Source organism: Amia ocellicauda, chromosome 7 (assembly GCF_036373705.1).
Source record: "Amia ocellicauda isolate fAmiCal2 chromosome 7, fAmiCal2.hap1, whole genome shotgun sequence".
Taxonomy (NCBI): domain Eukaryota; kingdom Metazoa; phylum Chordata; class Actinopteri; order Amiiformes; family Amiidae; genus Amia; species Amia ocellicauda.
This window is the reverse complement of record NC_089856.1, coordinates 2,642,442-2,665,000: the sequence shown is the minus strand read 5'-3', so window position 1 is coordinate 2,665,000 and position 22,559 is coordinate 2,642,442. Positions and strand designations below refer to the sequence as shown.

Genomic DNA, 22,559 nt, shown 5'->3' with positions numbered 1-22,559 from the left:
CGTCCTCTGTGCCTGTCCTCTGTGCCCGTTCCTCTGCTCCCCGGCTGGACACAGTGGTTGGCGCTTTGTAGCCATACTGGGCGAGAAGTTTAATTTTAGCAGCATTTTATCTATGTATGTCTCTCAGTGGGCCGGGCCTCAGCTGGGGGTTCATTGTCGTGTTTGTTGTTATGAGACGCTTCTCCTGTGTCCCTGGCGCTGGCAGTGCGGCCAGCCGGGCGGGAGGGGGGCCGTGATGGACTGCCTGGACCCCCCAGCGCCGAGGCTTTATCAGGAATAAACTCAGACCACAGAGCTGACGGACTGATCAGCTGGAAAACACGCCAGCAATGTTAAGGATATGAAAATAATCCAGACAGATAAAGGAATACAGCATCTATAGTGTCGATCAGGGGTCTGTGCTGGGAACAAATTCATTCTGCTTTCTTACACACTGACGCGCCGAACTGCCTCAGAGCAGCGGCCCTCGGTCCGAGGCGGCAACAGAGGCTGCGCGTTAATAAAACAATGATGATAAGCCCGGGACGCGCTCTCTCCCCCAGGGAATACAGAGAGCACCCCAGCAGCGACGGCGCGGTCAGGGCCGCTGGGTCACACGCGTTGGCACAGAGCGCCACCTGCTGGACGAGCCGCACCATCGCCGGCCTTTTCTCTCCAGAGTTCCCAGAAACCAGCGCTGGTTCGGCTGCACTGGACGGGCTCGTCTGAGAAACCAGCTGAGACGGCATTGTGGTTTCTTCTTCATTTTTAAGAGTTCATAAAATATCAGCCCATGTAACCGTAGCGTGAGGTAATGCGCAGTGTAGACGTGTATGTGTGAGGCAGTCAGAGTTACAGGTGCCGTTCACACATCCCCCACACGGCGGCTCCACAGGGCAGTGGATGTGAACGGCCCTCGGCATCTGTCCAGATGTGCTGGAGTGAGAGCGAGCCTGTCTCTCATATACAGATACCCCGTGTATACAAGCCAACCCCGCTGTGAGCAATAATACACATTTATATACTTACATTTTATATTTCAATCAAACATTACGCGAGATCAGTTCTGTTGACACAATGTCCTCATTTAAACCTGCGATATGTCAGAAGAGTGACCTGATAGATAGATAGATAGATAGATAGATAGATAGATAGATAGATAGATAGATGCACAGAATGAAATCCACTGGTGCGGCTCAATGCACAGAGAAAAGACACGTCACACATGCGCAGGAGCCGCCCCCCCCGGAGGTGTGTCTGTGGAACCTGTCCGGGGAGACGCTTAATAACGGTCATACGGGCTGCCGTGCAAGCAAGCGCAGGTGTGGCCAAACAAAGGGTTTAACTGTCAGTTTCCAGCTCCGGGGCTCTTTAAATCCGGGCCTGTACTTATGGTAATAATTATAATCATGATAATCACAATTACCATCACAATCATAATCATTATAATAGTAATGTTTTATCTTAAACTAGTATTTATGTGCATAGTGGGTGTATAACAGGTACATATTTTTTATAAAAAGTGCAGATCGTTTATTGATGTTGCTATTCAGATGCTCTATTATTATTATTATTATTATTATTATTATTATTATTATTATTATTGTAGTAGTGGTTAGTATTACCATCATTAACTAATCCGTGCTATAGTGACCTTGCAATATTGTGTCCTGTAGTTTACTCTCCAAATGTGTTTTCTGTGTGGATCAAAGGTCAGTCCGAGGGAGTGTGTCTGTGTCTGAACTTCACCCTGATAGCGTCAGTAAGACATTATTATTAATATTCATTTCTTGGCAGACGCCCTTATGCAGGGTGACTTACAGGATACAAGAGCGATACAAACGTGCAGTGACACACCCTACACAACTACAAATCAAACATCATACAATTACAGTTTAAAAATGACAGAAGTGCAGGTAAAATATAGGACAGCACTGCAGTCAGTCTGCTCCAGGACAGCGCTGCGGTCACTGCGAGACAGGAGAGGTGGACACAGAGAGGACAGTGTGGTCACTGAGACAGGAGAGGTGGACACAGAGAGGACAGTGTGGTCACTGTGGGACAGGAGAGGTGGACACAGAGAGGACACTGAGAGACAGGAGAGGTGGACACAGAGAGGACACTGCGGTCACTGAGAGACAGGAGAGGTGGACACAGAGAGGACAGTGTGGTCACTGAGACAGGAGAGGTGGACACAGAGAGGACAGTGTGGTCACTGTGGGACAGGAGAGGTGGACACAGAGAGGACAGTGTGGTCACTGTGGGACAGGAGAGCTGGACACAGAGAGGACAACAGGTGCACTGCATGCTACAATTAAGCAATTAACATCCTATCCTGCTCTGTGGCATGTATACAAATGCTGAGCAGACCCAGCTGACCTTGAGTTTGGATCCAGTTGGCAAGATGAAAAGATCTAAGTGACTGTGAAAGAGGGGGCATTATTGGGGCACGAATGGCAGGAGCTTCAGTCACACAGACTGCTGAGACTGCACACAGAATGGTGACATTTCTGTCCTGATGGGTGTGTCTCTGCCAGGATGACAATGCCCATCCACAGGGCACGGGGGTCACTGAATGGTGTGATGAGTGTGAAAATGATGTGACTCATATGCTCTGGCCTTCAGTCACCAGATCTCAACCCAATTGAACACCTATGGGAGATTCTGGACCGACGTGTTAGACAGCGCTCTCCTCCACCATCATCAAAACCCCAGATGAGGGAATATCTTTTGGAAGAATGGAGTTCATCCCTCCAGTAGAGTCAGAGACTCGTACAATCTGTGCCAAGAGCAGTGAAGCTGTCCTGGGGCTCGTGGTGCCCAACAGCTCACTGAGACACTGCATGTTGGTTTTCCTTTCATTTGTCACCCGTCTGTATGTGTATGTATGTATTTTCTGTATCATAGATATCGTTTATTATTGAAATATTGCTCATTGTGTGATTTCTGTAATGCTTTGGCAATAACAGTACACTGTAGTCATGCCAGTAACACAAACTGAACCGGCGCCGCTCCGCCCGGCCCGCCAGGGGGCGACACCGCACACCCCGGCGGCAGCAGGAAGCAGAAACAATAACACTGTCACCGAGGACGGAGAGGGAGAGAGGGAGAGGGAAAGAGAGGGAGAGAGAGGGAAGGAGAGCATGGCAGCCTCCAGCACGGAACGCAGGGCTTTCGCTCACAAGATTAACCGGTAAGGCTCTGCGCTGGCCGGTCCGGTCCGGTCCGGAGGCGGGCGGGCGGGCGGGGAAGTGCGTGGGATGAGAATAACGCCAGAGTTTGGGAACTGCGTCTTTGTTCCGGCTGCTCCCGGGATCCTCGGGGATGACAGTCGGGCAGAGGGCAGATCCCGGTGCCGGAGCCCGCGCCGCGCCGCGCCGATACAGGCGTCTGATCTCAGCCGGGCCGGACCGGACCCGGCGCATTGCATTTTAACCACTTCAAAGCGAAACCCCTTGTGGTGCAGTTTGATCGTAAGAAACCCAGCAGCGCAATAAGGCTGAACTAAAGCCGAGAGGCACTTCATACTGAAAACGCTGCGCAACTTCCAGCGCCGGCGCCGGAAAAGCACCTGGGAACTCATTTGCATATGGGGGGGTAGTTTTAGATCCAGGGACCGTGTGTGTGTGTGTGTGTGTGTGTGTGTGTGTGTGTGTGTGTGTGTGTGTGAGACTGTGTCTGTGTGTGTGTGTCTGTGTGTGTGTGTGTGTGTGAGACTGTGTCTGTGTCTGTGTCTGTGTGTCTGTGTGTGTGTGTGTGTGTCTGTGTCTGTGTGTGTGTGTGTGTCTGTGTGTGTGTGTGTGTGTGTGTGTGTGAGACTGTGTCTGTGTCTGTGTCTGTGTGTGTGTGTGTGAGACTGTGTCTGTGTCTGTGTGTGTGTGTGTGTGTGTGTGTGTGTGTGTGGGTTTATTGATCCCGTCCCGCCAGGAGAGTAAATGATTGACGGGGAAATCTGCGGGGATGGCGGGCATTGCAGGGTCTTCCTCACTCTGATGAGCACAACCTGAGCAGTGTTGTGTGTGTGTGTGTGTGTGTGTGTGTGTGTTGCGCACTGTATTGTGTGTGCAGGAGGAGGCACTGGTGTGTTGCTCTCGGGTAATTTAATAGCCGCCCGTCATTGTTGGCTGACTCATTAGGGGGGGGGCATGGCTTCCCGTTTCCTGCTGTTGTCCCGAGTGTGTGCTGTGTAGTGGGGCTGAACGCCTTTCGTTTTGGAGACCCGCTTGTCCTCGACCGTGTTGTGTGTCCCAAATCCCACCTGCTTCTCCTATTATGACAAATATTGTGCAACACACACACACACACACATACACACACACACACTGTAAAGCAAAACCACATTGACTGTCAGAGTGGGACCCAAGCCGGTCTGAGGGGACAGGACTGTGTCTCTGTGCTAGGACAGTTAGAGATGATGTCCAAGCTGAGCTTAAACTAGCCAGACCACACCAGACCAGCCAAACTAGCAATGTCGTTGTGATTACATTCGAGCTTTGAATAAATGAGGTGCATTTGTGAAATGGGGGTCCCAGTGTCCTCAGGCCGAGGGTTGGGGTCTCAGGGACTCAGGCTGTCCTTAAAGTTGGGGATGCGTTTCTGCTCGACTTGCCAGATTTGGGATTCGGGCTTGAACTGGTGACCTAAGTATCACAGTGCAGAGAAGATGCAGATTATTGTTGAGCTGTTCGTTTTATTACGTTGTCCGGTGAAGTGTAGCTGTCCGTGTCTGCGTCTGTGGTCAGCAGGTCCGTGGTCTTGTGAGGGTCTTAACCAAACTTATCCGTTTCTATTTTGTGGTTTCTTCTTCTGCCCATGAAGTTAAAGGAGTGACAGGTTTGCTCAGATTTTTGTGTTGCTTTATTTCTCTCTTCACACTCATCCGTGTGTCAGAAACCATTACTGTGCAGCTCTTTCTGCAACCTGCTGCGTGATCCCATTCATTAGCCGCTCTTAATCTGTTTCTGCCTTAATCTGTGTCGGGCCTCCCCTGGGCGTAAGATGCGAGTCTCAGGCCGAGGCTTGTCCCCACAGAGCCGCTGGGATCTGGCTAGGATCCCGATCCGGTAATCTGCTTACAGGGCTGATTTGTGACACCGTGTAACGACACCCCTCCTGCGTGTCGATCCGTGTGTTTCCTCCGTGTGTCGATTTAGCTCAGTGTGGATTATTGGCGGCGGGTTTAGAGGACAGTGTGGCTGGTGGACAGCAGCCGGGGTCGGGGGGACGGGGCTCCAGACTGACCCAAAGGGGCCGTGCTGGCCGAGGGCAGAACCCAGCTGCTCCGGCAGAAGATTAACCGCAGAAGAGGAGAGAGAGTGCCAAACCGTAACCCCCAAACTACCTAGAAGATCCAGGGGAGAGACGCTGCTCCTTTCGCGACTGAATCCGAATCCCACCCCTGGTTCCCTGTCCGAGCCCCTCGGGTCGATTGTGTTTCGCCCAGATTGCAGGAAAGGGTGGAAAGAGCCGAGCGTTTCCTGGCGTTTCCCCGGCCCTGAGCAATCACGGCTTTCCTGTGCAGCGGTGAAGGATCAGGATACTCCCCCATCGGCAGAACTGCAGTAAACCTCGCTGATGGACTTTCCTTATGCTTCGGTTTTGTTTGTTTCCCGAAATGGCGCTCGCTGGGGGTGTCGGACAGGAAGGCCTGCACGATGGGGTGCTCTGACTCTGCTCCTGGTCTGGTCTGGTTCTGGTTCTGGTCCTGCTGCTGATAATAGTAATACATGTGGTTGATCTAGTGCCTTTATTTAGTAAAACATCTCAAAGTGCTTTACGATAAAAACAACAACAAGGCTTCCGAACACTGAGACTGAGGGGAGCTCCACTTGTCTCCGGGAGCGAAGGAAACGGCCCAGTGTCGGTGCGGGGCATTTCCTGTACGTGTGTGTGTGTGTCCCTGCAGTTTACTCCGCAGTGCTGCTCACTCCCTCGCTCGTTTCCTTATTAAAAGCTCTGTATTTGTTTTCGTTTCGCTCTGTGTTGCTTTCCGTGCTTTTGCTCGGGGATTCCCGGCGTCTCAGAGGGGCCTTCCTGCTTCTCTGCCCAGAGCGGGAGGAACAATGGTGAAGTGAAAGAAGACAGGGGGCCGCTTTTGTCCCCACACCCACCCCCGCAGCCTCCTGCCGAGCTCCATTACACGGTTCTACGGAGACGCGGCCCCCCGGCCCCCCGGTCCCCCACAGCCTGTCGTGCTCACGGGCTCGTCTCTCGCTCCGCAGAGCAGAGATTTCGATGGTGGTGGTTCTTATCATATCTGTGTATTGTTTGTTTTACGTGACAGCGGGGGAACTGAGTCCCAGGCCAGGTTTCGGTTCTTATTTCCACCCCTGGCTGAGCCGGTCCCATCCTGACGCAGTCTGAGAGGCCCCTGCGCCACACGGCTGTACTCTGAGCCCAGCGGCCTAGACTGCTGCATACGTGTGCGTGTACGTGTCGCCCCAGAGAGCGTTCGGAAGAGAGAGAGAGAGAGAGAGAGAGAGAGAGAGAAATCTTGGCGCTGTAGTTGGACAGCTTTGGGGATTGTCAGTCGCACCAGGAAACAAAAAATAAAGAGGGAAGAGCATCTCTCCCCCGAAGTAAGTGACCCACTGGTGTGTGTGTGTAGCCGCCCCCCCAGGGGAAGCGCAGTCATTATCCTGCGTCTCAAAGAAGCTGTTTGCTCATCGCCGGCGCATAGCAACGGTATCGAGAGAGCCAGGCCGGGAGACGGAGCTCAGACCCAAACCAAACAGAGAGAGAAAAGAAACCCCAGCTGTGAAAAGCCCTTGGAGGCCGTGTCCTCGAGATGGATTCCTTGTGTGTCTCGGCAGCAGCGATAGCGTCCCCCCCGAGATCTGTGGGAGAGAGGCAGATGTAGAGATTGCCGTCTTCCTGAAATCCAGTTCTTGAGGGACACTTTGAAGTCTCATTTTAAATCCTGCTGAAAGTGTTTAAAGGGGGTTTGTGGATTGAGTCGTTAGTCCAGAGCTGGGGGGTGGGTGGGTGGGTGACAGTCTGGCCGAGGCAGGTAATGTGTAAAAATAAATAAAAATGTAGAGATCTGTCCTTTTCCAAGAAGCTAAGATATCGATAAGTCGGAGGGTCAACCCGGACAGTCTGCAGACTCCAGCGACTCCTCTGTACAACTGGGCCGGAGGGGGAGGCCTGAGCCATCGCACACTGAGAGCCCCAGTCTGGCCTGACGATAGCAGAGCAGGCGCCGTTAAGATGGAGAGAGTTGATACGCAGGTTCAGTGATTTAGTGGGTCTGGGTTGGTCTGGGCCCAGCCGTTGCTGTGTAAAAGCCCGTCCCCAGGCCCCGTCTCTGGAGCAGCAGGTGAGGGGGCGCAGCCCGGCTTGTCCCGGCGCCAGAGCGGTGTGCTGCCCGGCTGTATTTGAGCCGCGGTGCTGACAGACACCGGGGGAAGCGTCCAGGTGGATCAGAACACCGAGGACAGATGGCTGCCCCTGTGCGTGTGTGACATCCACACGCTAGATAAAGGACATCCCTGCTCTCGCTCAAGACGGTGCAACACGAGTGTGTTATTGTGTGTGGAGCGTGTGCATTTTAAATCCTGTAAGAAAACTCGTTTGGTTCTCACGCCCACCGCCTGCCCGGACTCGCACCACTGTGTCACCGCAACCACTGTCCGTACTGATTCATTAACTTGTCTGCTGACTCTGCAGCCGAGTCTGTGAAGCTCTGAATGGGGGAGATCGTTCGGTTCCTCCTCCGCCGGCCTCCTGTCTGACCTGACCCGAGCTCAGCTGATCTTATCGAGTCACAAACCTGTTGGAGAGCATTCTGCGACTTCAAACTAGAGCCGGGCTGTGGCTGCTGCTGACTTCCTGGAGGACTATGTGTCCACGTCCTCCCCCCTGCAGGGACACCGTTGCTCTGCTCCCTGCTGTCCACAGGGAGCCGTCCTGTCCTGGGGTTAGTGTGAGGGGGACGGGATGCTCGGGGCCATGGGACGTTTGGATGCTAGTGTCCGTCCTGCTTTGACACAAACCCGTCCCCCAGGGTCGTGTCTCTCTCTCTCCTGGCAGGGGACGGGCTGCAGCAGAGAGCGGGGCTGAGGGATGGGTGCGGGGGGCAGAGCCTGGGAAAGACAAATGTTTACAGGACGAGGGAGAGGGGTGTGCAGTGGACTCTACAGTAGCTCAGTCCGTAGTAAACAACAGTCTCTTGAGGGAATATTTTGAAAACCCCTCCCCCTCTGTCCACAGCTTGGCAAACGGAGATGCTAGGGCGGGGGGGCGCTTCCTGTTGTGGGGGTCAGGGACTGGCTCTCGGTCATCACTGGGTCGTGCTCCTCCAGATGTGTGTCCAACTGCAGCTGGTCCCCGCTTTGAGTGCAGACGGGTTTCACAGCGCCGGCACACTGCCTTCACCGCTCCAAAGCGGCACTCTGGGGTCCCCAGCACCACCAGGGCCTCACCGTGCCTCGTTAGAGTGTGGCTCTGGTTGTGCAGCTGTGTATCGGGCCCCTGTCTGTTGTCTGGCTTGTGATCCGTGCCTCAGACAGCAGGGGTCAGCAGTCAAGTTGGCACTAGATTCACAGAACTCCTAATCCGTTCCCGGTCAGGGCTGTAACGGCCTGTGTTGGTGTCTGATGGTTGACGGTGCAAGTCTCTTCAGATGAGTTGTTGTTGTTATTGTTCTCCTGCCCACGCAGACCAGATCCAGATTTTAATTAACGCTCCTCTCGGGCCGGCGTGCGGCTCCTCCTCGCTCCGGGCCGTGCCGGGAAACGGCGGAACCCAGGGGCCTCCCCTCACCGCCCGGGTCTTGGCAAGAGAGGGAGCTCTCTGAACTGGGCTGCGGGACAACAATCCTCTGGCCACTGGGGAAACGATGAGATAAGCTGGGAATTGAAGAGGAGGGAGGGTCTGTTAAACTGATTTAATAAGAATTTAGTGACATCACAGTAATTTATGTGTTCAGTTGTGAGGGAAGTGTGTGTGTGTGTGAGAGTGAGTGTGTGTTTGTGTGAGTAAAGTCCCGACTCCTTTTCTGTCAAGTCAAGGAATTACTAGCAGCAGTGTGACCTCATAGATGTTCTGGCACCAAACACACACACTGACAAACACGCTCTCACACACACACGCTCACACACACACACACACACACAACACACATCAGGGTGTTTCTCAGTTTGCCTGCGCTGTGTGTCTCGTATCGTACAGAGGAATCTGTGCCGCCTCAGACATGCCTGAAATGTGCATGGTGTGGTTCAGCCACTTATCTGTTTGTGCATATCTTAGTTTTTTTTGTTTGCATTTCTGGTGAAATCTACACCCTCCTCCACTATCGGCACTGCAGCGGAGACTGGACTGGACCCTCCTGTGTGCCGGTCGACAGGGGTCCGACTCCCCAGCTTGGCACTGTGCCTCCCAGGCAGCTGCTCCGGCCTTTGTTTGCCATAGAGCCCTTGCCGTGTGGGGTGGAAGGGTATTGGGGCCCCTCAATGACTCTCAATTCAATTCAATTCAATTTCAATTCAAGGGTGCTTTATTGGCATGACAAACGGTTTCATAGTGTTGCCAAAGCAGTTGATATTATATACATACATTGAAAAATAATAAAAGGTAAGAAAAAGGAGAAAAAAAAGAAAAAAAAATTGAAACAGTACAATATAATTTATAAATAAAATCTTAATAGACATGTACATTTACTTTATTTATAGTTTACAAGTTTACGGCTGGTGCTCCTGTATGTTTTCACAGTGAGCCCCTCACGCTGTGGCAGGCGGCTACATATTGGGCGGCCAGGGGGGCTGTGTGTCCCTCCCCCAGGAGGATAGCTATTTTGTTTTCATTTATCAATTCAGAAAATGATTTTATAATATTTATGAATTTATTAAAGAATGTGTCCCTTAATTTGGCATATTTATTGCAGTGGAGGAGGAAGTGCATCTCTGTCTCGACCTCTCCTGTCTCGCAGTGACCACAGTGTCCTCTCTCTGTCCACCTCTCCTGTCTCGCAGTGACCACAGTGTCCTCTCTGTCTCGCAGTGACCACAGTGTCCTCTCTGTCTTGACCTCTCCTGTCTCGCAGTGACCACAGTGTCCTCTCTGTCTCGCAGTGACCACAGTGTCCTCTCTCTGTCCACCTCTCCTGTCTCGCAGTGACCACAGTGTCCTCTCTGTCTTGACCTCTCCTGTCTCGCAGTGACCACAGTGTCCTCTCTGTCTCGCAGTGACCACAGTGTCCTCTCTGTCCACCTCTCCTGTCTCGCAGTGACCACAGTGTCCTCTCTCTGTCCACCTCTCCTGTCTCGCAGTGACCACAGTGTCCTCTCTGTCTCGACCTCTCCTGTCTCTCTGTGACCACAGTGCTGCTCCTCTCTGGGCAGCCAGCTCTGCCTGTGTCGGCCCGTCTCTATGTCCAGGCTGTGGTCACTGAGCCTGTACTGGGTCAGGATCCGTCTCTGCTTCGTATCTCTGACAGTGAAGAGAGACTCTGCCAGGGTGTATTCTCTGTTTAGGGGCCGATAGCAATCCAGTTTACTTTTGGATTTGGTTTCATTGTTCCAATGTTCCAGATAGGAGGTTTTGGTTATCTTTATGATTTGGTTGACTCTAATTGGGGGCAGGTAAGCAGTGCTGACCTGAAGCTGGTCTCTGTTCGCAGTATTAGCGGGGGTCAGTGCCGTGAGCTTCAGGGCCAGCTGACTCAGGGGACTCTTTTCAGGGCTGAGCTCTTGGGTTTGGAGGGCCTTGTACTGGAGTGAGTCTGACTCTCTCTCTCTCTCTCTCTCTCTCTCTCTCTCTCTCAGGACGGTAGCAGCTGAAGTCAGGAAGCAAGTGTCCCGAGAATATGGCTCCCCGCAGCTGTCCAAGAAACGCAGCGGCTGCCAGTCTGTGAGTCGCCAACTGGCTGCCCTTTCCACACACACACACACACACACAGCTGTGCAGTTTTGCCACATGTGGTCTGCATATCGCCATGCCACGGGATGCAGCGATCGCAGTTGAGTGCTGCCATTGTGTGCGTGAGCGTCGCCCGCCTGGTCTCGAGTCACGGCGGCTCGTTTTAAGGAGGCGGCACCGTGTCAATGCCTGGGACAGTTGTGCCATTCATGCCCCTGAAACAATGCCCTCACTCGAGCCACAAACTCACAATGCAGTTGGCGTGTGCCCAGGCGGGGGGGCGGGTCAGAGTGAGTACACAGACCGCCTCGCTGGGGGGGCGGTTGTTGCCCCCGATCGCTCTGTCCTGACCCCCGGGCACACGGGCGAGGGGGAGGGGAGTGTGTGTGTGGCAGACGGGCAGGCAAGCGGAAGAATTACTGACACTTTCTATTGTGTGAATCCATGACTCCATCGCTCCATCTCTCGCTCTCTCCCGTTCTCTCTCGCTTGCTCGCTCTCTCTATCTCTTCCTCTCTCAAATTCAAAATCAACTCTCTCTCCTTCGCTCTTTCTCTTCGCCAGCTCTCCCCTTCCTTCGGCCTTATCTCAGAGCTGTGTGAGTGTGAGATTAATATTTGAGTCCCTTCATTAAAACACTCCAGTTTGAAGCCACTCTCTCTCCAGTGAGTCTCTCTCTGTGCCGTATCGCCCCATCCCCTCCTGAGCCCACAGGGGCCACAAAGCCCGGTATTGTGCCGCTTGTTTCGGTATTGAGCCGGTTCTCGGCAGTCACCGGACCGTTTGGGCAGCGCGTTTCCTGTACACTGAACTCTTTGTTTTAAAGTCTATTGTCCAGTGACTTCCACTGGTACTGAAACCACATATTATGTAGTAAAGAAGTGTGCGTGTGTTATTGTGATAGACATGCAGTACACGTGTTCCCAACCGCCAGGCTGTGTGCCGTGTGAGCAACGCTGTCGCCTGAGGAGCGAGATGCCTCACAAGCCGGCTGCTCCCTCGCTCTGAGGACTTGGTGTTTAAAATCGCTCACGTGTCATTTCTCATACTGAAAACTGATTGCGAATTTTACTTTTTCTAAAAATGTTACTGTGTGGAGTTCAATTAGATGTCATGTGTCAGTTGTGTTGCAACGCGTGTAAACTCTAGCTGGTCAGCGCATGGGAAGAAAAAAAAAAACTAAAGCAAAACAACAAAAAGAAAGTTGTTCACAGCGCCTCTGCCGTCGCTGTGGAGGGGAGGCGTCTATGCCACAGCAGGCCTACGCACAGGTTCGAAAGTGAAGTAACATGATAATGTATTCGTTTCCATGTTTGATGAAAAATACCCCGAGACACAACACACAACGCATTGTAACGCACTGGGGTGTCAGGGCCGCGTCACTGCACGCCATAGTGAGGCTTCAGAATCGCCACAATATTACATTACTGGCACATTGTGCTTCTACAACATGTCGAATCGCCTCCGTGACTCCACCCTTCAAAAATGATCGTCTTCTGATAATAATAATAATAATAATACGTGTTCTATTGCAATGCAAGTATCGTTAATCTAATAATACAAACCAATGTAATAATATTTGTTTAAATAGGGGTGTACAATATTAGAATATTGGACAAACAATTGGTTAAATGCATTGATTTATGTTATAAGGAGAGAAATGGGAATGAAATGCCAGATATTATTGCTACAACATGTGCAAGCACTCCAGCTATTGCTTAACTGCGAGCTTTTCTCAGAGCGCGGCTGTGTGAGGTGCGGTGTATCTTGTGAGCAGTGCGAGTCTGAATGCTTGTCATCATTTAATTTGCTGAGATTTCTACTCTGATGGAGTAAAGTGTTTACATTTACTGTACGTTTTGGAAAAGAGCTCTTTTACACTTGTGATTAAAACCGTCTACATCTAACCCAGTTGATAAATTGCACGACTGTGCCTTTACCTTTAACATTTTCTCATCATTGGCCTTGACCAGCCTGGGCCTCGGCTCGGCCTTTTGAGTCCCGGCTTTGAATCCAAGACTGGCTTGTTCTCCGTGGCAGATGTCCAGATGTCTCTGTGCCGTTCCTCCTGGGCGGGGGCTGTCCGGGGGGCTGTCTGAGCCCTGTCTGAGCCCTGCCCCCCCGTCTCTTGACACTGTGCCAGTTCGCTCACCTCAAGTTGCCTCCCTCACCCGTCGGTCGACGACAAGAGTCAAAGGGCACTGATCTCGTACAGATGGTCTTCATTCACACATTACGGATCACATGGATTTTGTTGGTCTTGGAAAAGTTGGTAGTTTGTCCCCCCAGTTTCCTGAACCATTTCTCCCTTCCCCTCTCACCCAATTAATCAATTATATTATCTAATTTACAAAATAAATGCAAAACACAGAAATTTGATTTAAACAAAACCTATTGTATTATAACTGGGTGTGGCAATTGTGGCAAACGAGTATCATACAGACAAATAAGGAGCCGACAATTTCAAGTAATTGAACAAAATCAAGTCTCATATTCAGAACTATTCCAGATTTAAATCAAAATCCCAAAGAGGCTGAGCTTCCTTTATGCGGTCGACTCGACACGAGAGAATAAAGCGCCGTCTTATGAAACGCAAGGGTCGTCCTGCCGTGCAGATCTCCCTCCCTCGGTTCCTCTGCCTGGTTGTAACGCTCGTGTGGGGGGGGTGTATAAGGACATGGACGCGATGTCTCGATCGCCCGGTCGAGGCCTCAGATGACAGTCTTTGCTGCCGCGCAGGTGCCGCTCACCGAGGTGGTGGAGCCGGTGGACTTCGAGGACTACGTGAACACCCACCCCCCCGCAGCCGAGCCGGGGCCCCTGCGCGAGCTCGTCGACTTCCCCCCCGATGACGTGGAGCTGGTGCTGGAGGAACGCGAGTGCCGCACCCTGGAGCCCGGCCTGCCCGAGGACGAGTGAGTGAGCGGGGGGCCGGGGGGCCGCGGGGGTCTGCTCGACGCGGCTGAGCGGCACGGCTCGCCCACGGTGCTTTGCCGTGGTCCAATCGGAGCACTAACGGCATTTCTTCCTCTCTCTCCGCAGTGCGCTGGACCCCCGCGTCCGGGATGCTCTGGGGGTCTACACGGACGACTGGCTCATCATCCAGAGGAAGTGAGTAATGCCCCCATCCCCCCATCGCAGCTGTGTTTCGTACAGGCCTCACCCCCGACACCAGTGTCCGGGTCGCATCCAAAACTGCAGTTATTAAACCCTGGCCCCCCACGCTCACCCCTACACCCCTGTTAAACTAGAAGTCTGAACCGTCGGGCCCTTCCTCTCTGTCTCCCGAACAAGGAAGTCCGAGACCCGAGGGACGGGCCGGGAGCGAGGCTGTTCTCTCCGTTAGTTCTCAGGTGGTAAGTCAGATTCTCGGTGAAGGGACTTGTTGTCTACAGTAAATCGTTTGACCGATAAGGAACGGAAACCTGGTTGTGTGAGAAGTGAAACTATATAGAAACAGGTTCTCTCCGCTTCAGAACGAGAACAACTTCCTGTTTGAAGTGGAGCCGCATGCGATGGTTCAGATTTGGTGTTTCTGTGCATCGGTTGTTCCACCTGCATGCCGATAAAGATTTTATACGCCCCAACGAAGGAAACCGTGACATAGGGATCCCCACCGCTCCCCGAAACGCCGCTCCCCTGCCGTTCTAACGCCTGCTCTGCCTGCTCGGGGGCCCTGTGCCGAGTGACCGGGCCGCTTGTCGTCCCAGGTACCAGCGGTTCAGCACCATCCACACCCCCCACACGGCGGAGAGGCAGCGGGAGCGACAGAGGGGCCTGGCCAAGCAGACCTTCGAGCTGGACGACCTGGGGGACGACCGTGGCGGCCAGGAGGACCAGGTAAGCGCCCGGCCTCTTTTTCCGCCGGGTCCGCAGAGAGGGGCGCGCTCCGGAGAGGATTCATTGAGCCGCGCTCCGGCTCCGCTCGCTTTTCTGTGCCCGTAGTCAAATGGTGTCCGTGTGTCTCAGGAGGACCTGAAGCGCCGCTCGGTGTCCCTGGACGACACGCCGCGGGGCAGCTGGGCCTCCAGCATCTTCGACCTGAAGAACTCGTCCCCCGACTGCCTGCTGCCCTCGCTGCTAGACCGCAGCCCCCCCGAGGACATGGACCGCCGCAACGCCGAGCAGCGGACGGAGAGACGGCACCCCGACCTGCTGGGGCTGTACCCTGCGCCCGACGAGGTCAGACCCCCCGCACGTGCACACACACATACACGCACGCAGGCAGGCACGCGCACACACACAGACACGCACACAGTGACACACATACACTCACACAGCCTCACGCACACACACACACAAACACGCACACACACACAGTGACACAGTTTGTGTGTGTTGCCACTGCAGCAGGTTGAACAGGGCTGTGCAGTTGTGTGTCAGTGTACAGTGCGTGTCTGACTGTGTGTGTTGTGTGTTGTGTGTAAACAGGACGAGGCGGTGGAGCGCTGCACTGTCCCCGAAGTCCCCAAGGAACACTTCGGCCAGCGGATCATGGTGAAGTGTCTGTCGCTGAAGTGAGTTCGACACCTCCGTCACACGCCCCCACGCCCGTCTGCATTCACCGCATTCCTGCTGCACAAACCAAAACGCAGGGTGTCACAGAAAGGCGCCTGCAGCCGGTGCAGTATTTCCCTGACCACTTCCTCCTGCTGCCACTGTCTTATAGTGGGGAAAGATTTAAACATGACACCTGAGGAGATACGATCTGGGTTCTTATGGCCTGAAACCAGACCGTGAACCAGCGCTGAGATGAGCACACAACACGCACACAGCTGCCAGCTTTGAATAGTGAAATTATCCCATCCGTCCATCCTTTGTTTGTTTTTCTTTCGCTTTCTCTCTCTCTCTATCTCTCTCTTACTGTTGAAAATAATGTATTTTATTGTTCTAGGTTTGAAATCGAAATTGAGCCGATCTTTGGCAGTCTTGCACTGTACGACATGAAGGAGAAAAAAAAGGTAAGAACTTTGCGTGTGCATCTGTCTGCGGTCTGTCTCTGTCTACGCACCACGAGTGTGTGCTTCTCTGTCTGCGGTCTGTCTTGTGAGAGTCACGTGTCAGTGTGTGTGTGTGTGTGTGTGTGTGTGTGTGTGTGTGTGTGTGTGTGTGTGTGTGTGTGTGTGTGTGTGTGTGTGTGTGTGTGTGTGTTTGAAAGACTGTCCCCTCCGCCCCCTCAGATCTCGGAGAACTTCTACTTCGACCTGAACTCGGACCACATGAAGGGGCTGCTGCGTCCGCACACGCCCCACACGGCCATCTCCACGCTGGCGCGCTCCGCCATCTTCTCCATCACCTACCCCTCGCCCGACATCTTCCTCGTCATCAAGGTGAGCGGGGGGCGATAACACGCGTCTCACTGGGGAAATCAACCCGACACCCTTGTTGTTATCGACACGGTAGTTTGAAGACCAGTGCGTGTTCTTGAGCTGTAATAGCAGCAAAGTCACGGATCGATCGTCAGGTCGGACGATGACGGGGCTGTTAAGAACTGTGTTGAACGTGGTGGGCAGGCCGAGTAACCCGTGTGTCGTGTGTGTCCGCAGCTGGAGAAGGTGCTGCAGCAGGGAGACATCGGCGAGTGCTGTGAGCCTTACATGGTCATGAAGGAGTCCGACTCGTCCAAGGTAAGAGGCGTGCCGCCATCTTGTGGCCGAATGGGGCAACTGCAGCGCTGTGTTCAACTGTGTTCAGTGTTTTTGTCGTCTGCTGTGCTGAATCCTGTAGACGAGTTTCATTGCGATTGACGCACTGTGAGCGTGTTTCTCTGTGTGTGACTGGTTTGCTGTCATCTGACACACTGAGCGATAATGGTCAGACCTCCGAGACGGGCGGTTATCTTCGGAATGACCCGTTTGTTTGTAATGCACGTCGTGATGCTTTAAGACCACTGTTTGTCTGGCGGTTAGGCCCCGCCCACACGCAGTCTGTCTCCGGTCTGTCTGTTCATCGGCCGCGCTGCCGATTCGACTCCGTTACTGCGGAGGCTGATCGAATGAAGAAATCAATCCCTCTCTCACATTTCTCTCTCTCTCTTGTCCCTCTTTTGCCTATTTCTACCTTCTCTTCCATCCTCTCTCCTCCCTCCTTCGCCTCTCACATCTGCACCCTCCCTCCCCCCTTTTTCTCCTCTCACCCCCTCTACATCTCTATAAATCTATCTCTCCCTCTGTCTCTCCCTCCCCCTCTCTCTCCCCCAGCACAAGGAGAAGCTGGAGAAGCTGCGAGGGCAGGCCGAGCAGTCCTGCGCCCGGCTGGGTCTGTACCGCATGCCCTTCGCCTGGACCGCCATCCACCTCATGAACATTGTGAGCAGCGTGGGCGGCCTGGACCGCGGGGACTCGGACTCGGACAGCGGTACGGCGCACACCAATCCAGTAGCGCACAATGAAAGCCCGAGAAGCCCAACCCTGACGCGCACGGCACTCGGTGGTAACCCTGTTTGCCGAACGGTGGCTTGACGCGTCCCGCCGGTGTGTGTAACTCATTCTGTGTTGGTTTCTCCGTCCTGCTCAGAGCGGAAGGGCACGTGGAACGAGCGCAAGAAGAAGACGTTCGAGCGCATGAGCATGGGCGAGGAGATGTGCAACTTCGCCAGCTTCCGCCCCGCCACCCTCACCGTCACCAACTTCTTCAAACAGGCGGGTCTCGGGTCTCGGGGGGTCTGTGTGTGTGTGTGTGTGTGTGTGTGTGTGAGTGTGTGTGTTTATGTGTCTGTGTGTGTGTGTGTGTCTGTGTCTGTGTATCTGTGCGTCTCTCAGAGTGTGTTACCCTGTGCAGTGCCTCTCGCCGTCCCCAATGCCGTCTGCCCCGTTCGGTGACCCGTACACAATCTCAGCCAGCCAGTCGGTGTTTTGCCAGAAAGCCCCCCGTTCTTGGCCCAGAGGAGAGACGGATTGCTGTAACCTCAGTCCTGTTGCATCAGGGAGGCAGACGAGGTGATGCAAGTCTGACAGCGCAGCCTGGGGGGGTTGGGGGGGTCCGTCTGAGCCCGTGCAGGACGCGCGGATACACGGCGACTGGTTTTCACATGGTTAGGAAATGACTGACTGTGCTGTGCTGAGCTGTGTGTAAGGCTCTAATGCACAGTTTCCTGCTCGGTTTTCTTGTCGATTTAAGCACTTTTGTCAAATCCACCCTGTATGTTAAAGATCCGCCTTCATCCGGGTTGTTTTTTTATCCCCTGGTTGGATAAGAATGGGCCAGTGCGGGCGAGTCTCTTCAGCTCAGCACCGGACAGCGTGGCTCAGCCAGGAACGGATCTGGACAATACTCGGAAAGTCAAAATGTCTTCTACACATGTGTTCGTACGCTCTGTGTGGGTCAGCTTGAGTTTCCTATGACATCCTACCCGATTCTCTGTGAAACCTTCACCGTACTTTAGGAAGGCGAAAACGATGCAGACGGACAGAACAATACATGGGGACTTGATCCAAGTCTTCAAAATCATGAAAGGCATCGACCACATCAAACCAGAGGAGCTTTTCCAGATCAGCAGGGACACACGCACCTGGGACACAAATGGAAATTGGGCTTCAAGGCATTCAAGACAGAAAACAGGAGACACTTCTTCACACAGAGAGGCGTCACAATCTGAACAAACTCCCCAGCGATGTGGCTGAAGAGACAATTTGGGAACATTCAAAAACAGACTGGATAGGATCCTTGATCACTTGGCGAATGGCCTCTTCTCGATTGGACACTGTCTCATGTCGTAACATTACAGTCCTGTTTTGTGTGCTCTGGCCACAGATGCCCGTCTGTCAGCGTGAGAAAACGAACGCACCCTGTCCCTCGCCCTGCACGGATCCTCGCGGCCGCCCTACTGTACTGACCTTGACTCTTGTCCCTCGTCTCCTGCAGCCGCCCGGAACGTGATCCGAGTTGCCCAATGGGTGTCCTGTGCCAGACATAAAAACGCAAATATGTATTCGGGTTGTGTCGTTGGCGTAACGCTCGGTATTAATCTTTAACTGTGATGGTGATGGTCCCCTTGTGTGTTTTCAGGAGGGTGACCGCCTCAGTGACGAGGATTTGTACAAGTTCTTGGCCGACATGCGGAGACCCTCGTCGGTGCTGCGCCGGCTGCGACCCGTCACGGGTAAAGAGACGCACTTTCTGTTGCTGTGCCGAACAAAGTCCTGGATCAGAACCACACGAGAGATTTTGCTGTCATTGTTGGGCCCAACAATGACAGCAAAATCTCTCGTGCGGTTCTGATCCAGGACTTTGTTCAGTGTGTGTGTGACCTCAGCCTGCATGTGGAGGGTTGTGTGTCTGTCCCCACCTGTCTAACATGTCCCCCACCCCCCCCGCAGCCCAGCTGAAGATCGATATCTCCCCGGCCCCGGACAGCCCCCACTACTGCCTGTCCCCCGAGCTGCTGCACGTCAAGCCTTACCCGGACCTGCGCGTCCGGCCAACCAAGGAGGTGCTGGAGTTCCCCGCTCGCTACGTCTACGTCCCCTACACCACCTACAGGTCAGTCCCCCGGCACCGCAAAGCGCATTACAGTTTGGGTCGTCCTCAGTGGGGTCGGGTTACCAACTGTCCGGGTGTTTCTCGAAGACTGCCCCGGTCAGAGCTAGATGTTTCTCCTCGTTTTCTACTCTCGGATGTCTATAACCGTCAAGGGGTCGACATAGAACAGAAATAAGACATTTGTGTGACTAGAGCCTGTTCAGTGCGGTGGCGAGATCAAAGAACGACACAAGACTGATGCAGCTTCAGAATACGTGAGGTTTTATTGCTTCGTTTTGTTTCGATACATGACGGGAACATCACAGTTCTTGTTACTGGTCTTACACACTGAGGAGACCAACGGTGTGCAGATGACCGTGGCCGAAGCAGCCGCTGTCCGGCCAAGATCTGGCCTCTAAAGGTCCTTTCCGACGATTCCTCCCACGGGTCTCGTCCTGTTGTGTTCGTAGCGTTTGTTTTTGGTGAATTGAGGTGCCTGCACTCGAGCTGTCATGTGCAGGAATAAATATATAATACAATTCTTACAAAAAGGTATTTAAATATTCAAATAAATTATTACTGAAGGAGCAGGATTGTCCGTGGTGAGGGTGGGGCACGTGTCCGGACGTCCGCAGTGGCATCCCTGGACGGAGACCCATAGGTTTCCCCGGAGCCGGTCCGACGGGTCCACGTGCACTCAGTCGGGGGGGAGGGGGGTTGACTGCAGTGCGCTTCCTCTCAGGAGTCGCTCTGGAAAGAGAAGCGCAGTGAGTGGACATGCTTGTGGTGCGTCGCCAGTCCTCCCCCCTCAACCCCTTCCTCTGTGGATCAGGTTGATCTGGAGTGAACCTTCCCCCCGGGCCGGTGTGGTCCCCGGAGTGGCTTGTGTCGCCCCTGTAGAGGAACCGGTCGAGGACGGGCACTCACCAGTCGTTGCAGTCGCTCCAGCTGCCCGTCCTGCTGCTCTAGCTGGGCCTTCTGCTGCCCCACCAGGCCCAGCAGCCCCCGCAGCGTGTCCTGGTGTCTCCGGCTCAGCTCCTGTACCGGGGGCACAAACGAATGCCGGGCTGAGGAGCAGACCTCCTCTCCAGCAGTGCGGCTACAGAGCTGGGGGCTAAAGACCCAGTAATCGATTACACTGAGAGTAAACTTGGCGTACCTTCAGTGCGGTGATCCGAGCCGGCGCCGAGTCCCTCTCCGCGGTGCCCACGCCTCTCTCCACCGCCTTCACCTGCCCCTGCAGCGCCCGCTCGTCCCGCAGCACCGCGTCGAACACCGCCTCGAGCCCCCGGGCCTCGTGCCGCAGCCGCACCTCCTCTGCCTGCACGACACGGCGGCGAGAGGTTACAGGCCGGCCATGTCTGGAAAATGCCTCCCTAACCGGACCACCGCCCGCGCGCCTCACCTCCAGCCGGGCGACGCTCGTCCTCAGCCGCTCGTCCTCGCGCTTGGCGTCCTCGGCGCGCCGCCCCAGCAGCCCCAGCCGGCTCTCCTTGAGGTCCAGGCTGCGGGAGATGCGCGCCATCTTGGCCCTGGTGCTGTGGTAGGTGTCGTGCAGCGTCTGGCTGAACTGCAGCACCCCGTACGTCAGGATGTTCACCTCGTCCACCGACGCCACCTGGGGCAGCACCTCGCCTTGCCCCGGAGCGCCGAGGGACACGGGGAGGACAGGGAGGCCCGCCACCAGCTGCAGCGCCCACACGAGAGCCAGGGAGCCCTGCATCGCTAGAAACACATGTTGTTGTTATCATTATTGATGATTAGTCTTACACTTGTTACAATTTTGTTTCAATATACGATCACCCATTGACAGCTGGGTTTGTACTGAAGCATTCTGGGTACAGTACCAGGGTAGGACAGCAGTGTCCCTCTTAGCCTTTTCGAGCTTGTGAAGGGGATCTGTCACAGCTGGCAGAATTAAACAAACGCAGAATTTGAACTCACCACATTTTTTTGTAAGTGGTGTTTGTTTTAAAATGTCACAGGTTTCAGAATTAAATACATTTAATTTTCTTACTTTTGGGTCACTTTTTAGTGCACAATTTTTATTAAAATCTAGGCAAGAAATCGTTCTTCAGTCGTACTTCAAGCCCGAGTTACTCGTGACATCGGGAATAAACCTCCGACCCTAAAAACATGCCCTACTCGTTTTTAAGTGCTTTACTGAATAAAATACAAAAACTGAATATATTTGACTGTAGGGCTGCCTAGCAAACTGTATTACACCAGAGAGAACAACCCTGATCCCTTTACAGTCCCGTGCAGTAAACTGCAGTAAACTGGACTCCTCTGCAGCCTCCAACCTACCTACTGTCCCGCGGTCGTCTCCAGTCTTCACAGCTGTACAGGTGTTGTCAGCCCGGTGTGCCACTGGGTGCGATGGGGTCTCTGTCCCAGTGTGTCTCTCTCTCTCTCTTATATCGCCTGTGTGTGTGTGTGTGTGTGTGTGTGTCACTACAGAGGGGCTGTGAGAGGTTGTGAATCCCCCCCACCCTTCGCACACTTTTTTTTTAAACATCACCTCATTCAGTAGCAATCATTAACCGTCCCAAGCCTGGTCTATATTCGTGGTGACCGAATGTAACTCACCAGACCCTCCAGGGTCGGCCTTGACATCGGGGGCCCAGACGGGCAGCTGCAGCCAAAACACGGCAACAAAAATAAACCCTGATCTGTATTGTGCAAGAACGCGCCGTATGCGGTGCCAGATGGGCGTTTTTGGTCTCGGACGCGTGAGAACGAGGCGCAGGCTGCGTCGAAACCTGGCCCGAGAGCCTTTCTGTTGTTCTTGTTCCTTCTGGTTTGCTCACACCCTCAGATTAGGGGCTTGAATCTTTCTGAGCCTTTAAACACACCCGTTGTGTGATTTTTCCCAGCGTTGGCTCTGGTGCTGCCCAGTCCTGCCCTCTGCCAGTCAGGTGACTCGCACACTGGGCACGATTCCAGTCAGCTGATCGGCCGTGACATAATAGCGCCGTCGGCGTGCCTCGCAAGGGAGGAAGCTGATTGGCCGGAGTGGCCTGCCTGCCGGGGCTCGTTGTAGTATTGAAGAGTTGTCCTCCTCTCTCCCTCCTTCACTCGCTTTCTCTGTGTGCGCTCGAGCGATTATCACAGCTACACACACCGAGGGCTGCAAAGATAATTAACGATCATAATTATTACTAACAATATTTTCTCAAGTGACTTTATTTCTCGGTCAGATCATCACCTTTCCTTCACACAGGTAAACTAGGTCGCACTCTTGTGGTTTTGAAGTGTCTGGG

General features: G+C 53.7%; 2 protein-coding genes and 1 long non-coding RNA gene across 6 annotated transcripts in view; 1 reads left to right on the top strand and 2 right to left on the bottom strand.

The window, feature by feature from the left end:
* The window catches only part of LOC136752509 (uncharacterized), an 11,567-nt gene extending 11,514 nt beyond the window's left edge, over positions 1-53 (bottom strand). Inside the window, exon 1 of the long non-coding RNA XR_010817310.1 lies at positions 1-53. This exon is cut by the window's left edge and continues 290 nt beyond it. This is a non-coding gene — a long non-coding RNA (uncharacterized LOC136752509).
* A 3,011-nt stretch (positions 54-3,064) lies between these two features.
* Positions 3,065-22,559, top strand: part of dock6 (dedicator of cytokinesis 6) — a 43,761-nt gene continuing 24,266 nt past the window's right edge. For all 4 annotated transcript variants that reach the window (XM_066707888.1, XM_066707887.1, XM_066707885.1 and 1 more), the window contains exons 1-14: positions 3,065-3,172; positions 10,743-10,827; positions 13,576-13,751; positions 13,879-13,947; positions 14,547-14,676; positions 14,806-15,018; positions 15,268-15,353; positions 15,731-15,797; positions 16,017-16,166; positions 16,383-16,463; positions 17,037-17,193; positions 17,353-17,477; positions 18,844-18,937; positions 19,155-19,317. In XM_066707888.1, the coding sequence (XP_066563985.1) occupies positions 3,123-3,172; positions 10,743-10,827; positions 13,576-13,751; positions 13,879-13,947; positions 14,547-14,676; positions 14,806-15,018; positions 15,268-15,353; positions 15,731-15,797; positions 16,017-16,166; positions 16,383-16,463; positions 17,037-17,193; positions 17,353-17,477; positions 18,844-18,937; positions 19,155-19,317 (1,646 nt within the window). In that variant the 5' untranslated portion in view covers positions 3,065-3,122. The remainder of the gene's footprint in view (positions 3,173-10,742; positions 10,828-13,575; positions 13,752-13,878; positions 13,948-14,546; positions 14,677-14,805; positions 15,019-15,267; positions 15,354-15,730; positions 15,798-16,016; positions 16,167-16,382; positions 16,464-17,036; positions 17,194-17,352; positions 17,478-18,843; positions 18,938-19,154; positions 19,318-22,559) is intronic.
* Positions 19,558-22,062, bottom strand: angptl8 (angiopoietin like 8). Its single transcript, XM_066710376.1, has 5 exons — positions 21,604-22,062; positions 20,702-21,021; positions 20,456-20,617; positions 20,224-20,334; positions 19,558-20,046 (listed from the first exon to the last, which is right to left on the bottom strand). The coding sequence occupies exons 1-5, from the start codon at positions 21,812-21,814 to the stop codon at positions 20,035-20,037; spliced, it is 816 nt and encodes a 271-aa protein (XP_066566473.1). The 5' UTR covers positions 21,815-22,062; the 3' UTR covers positions 19,558-20,034.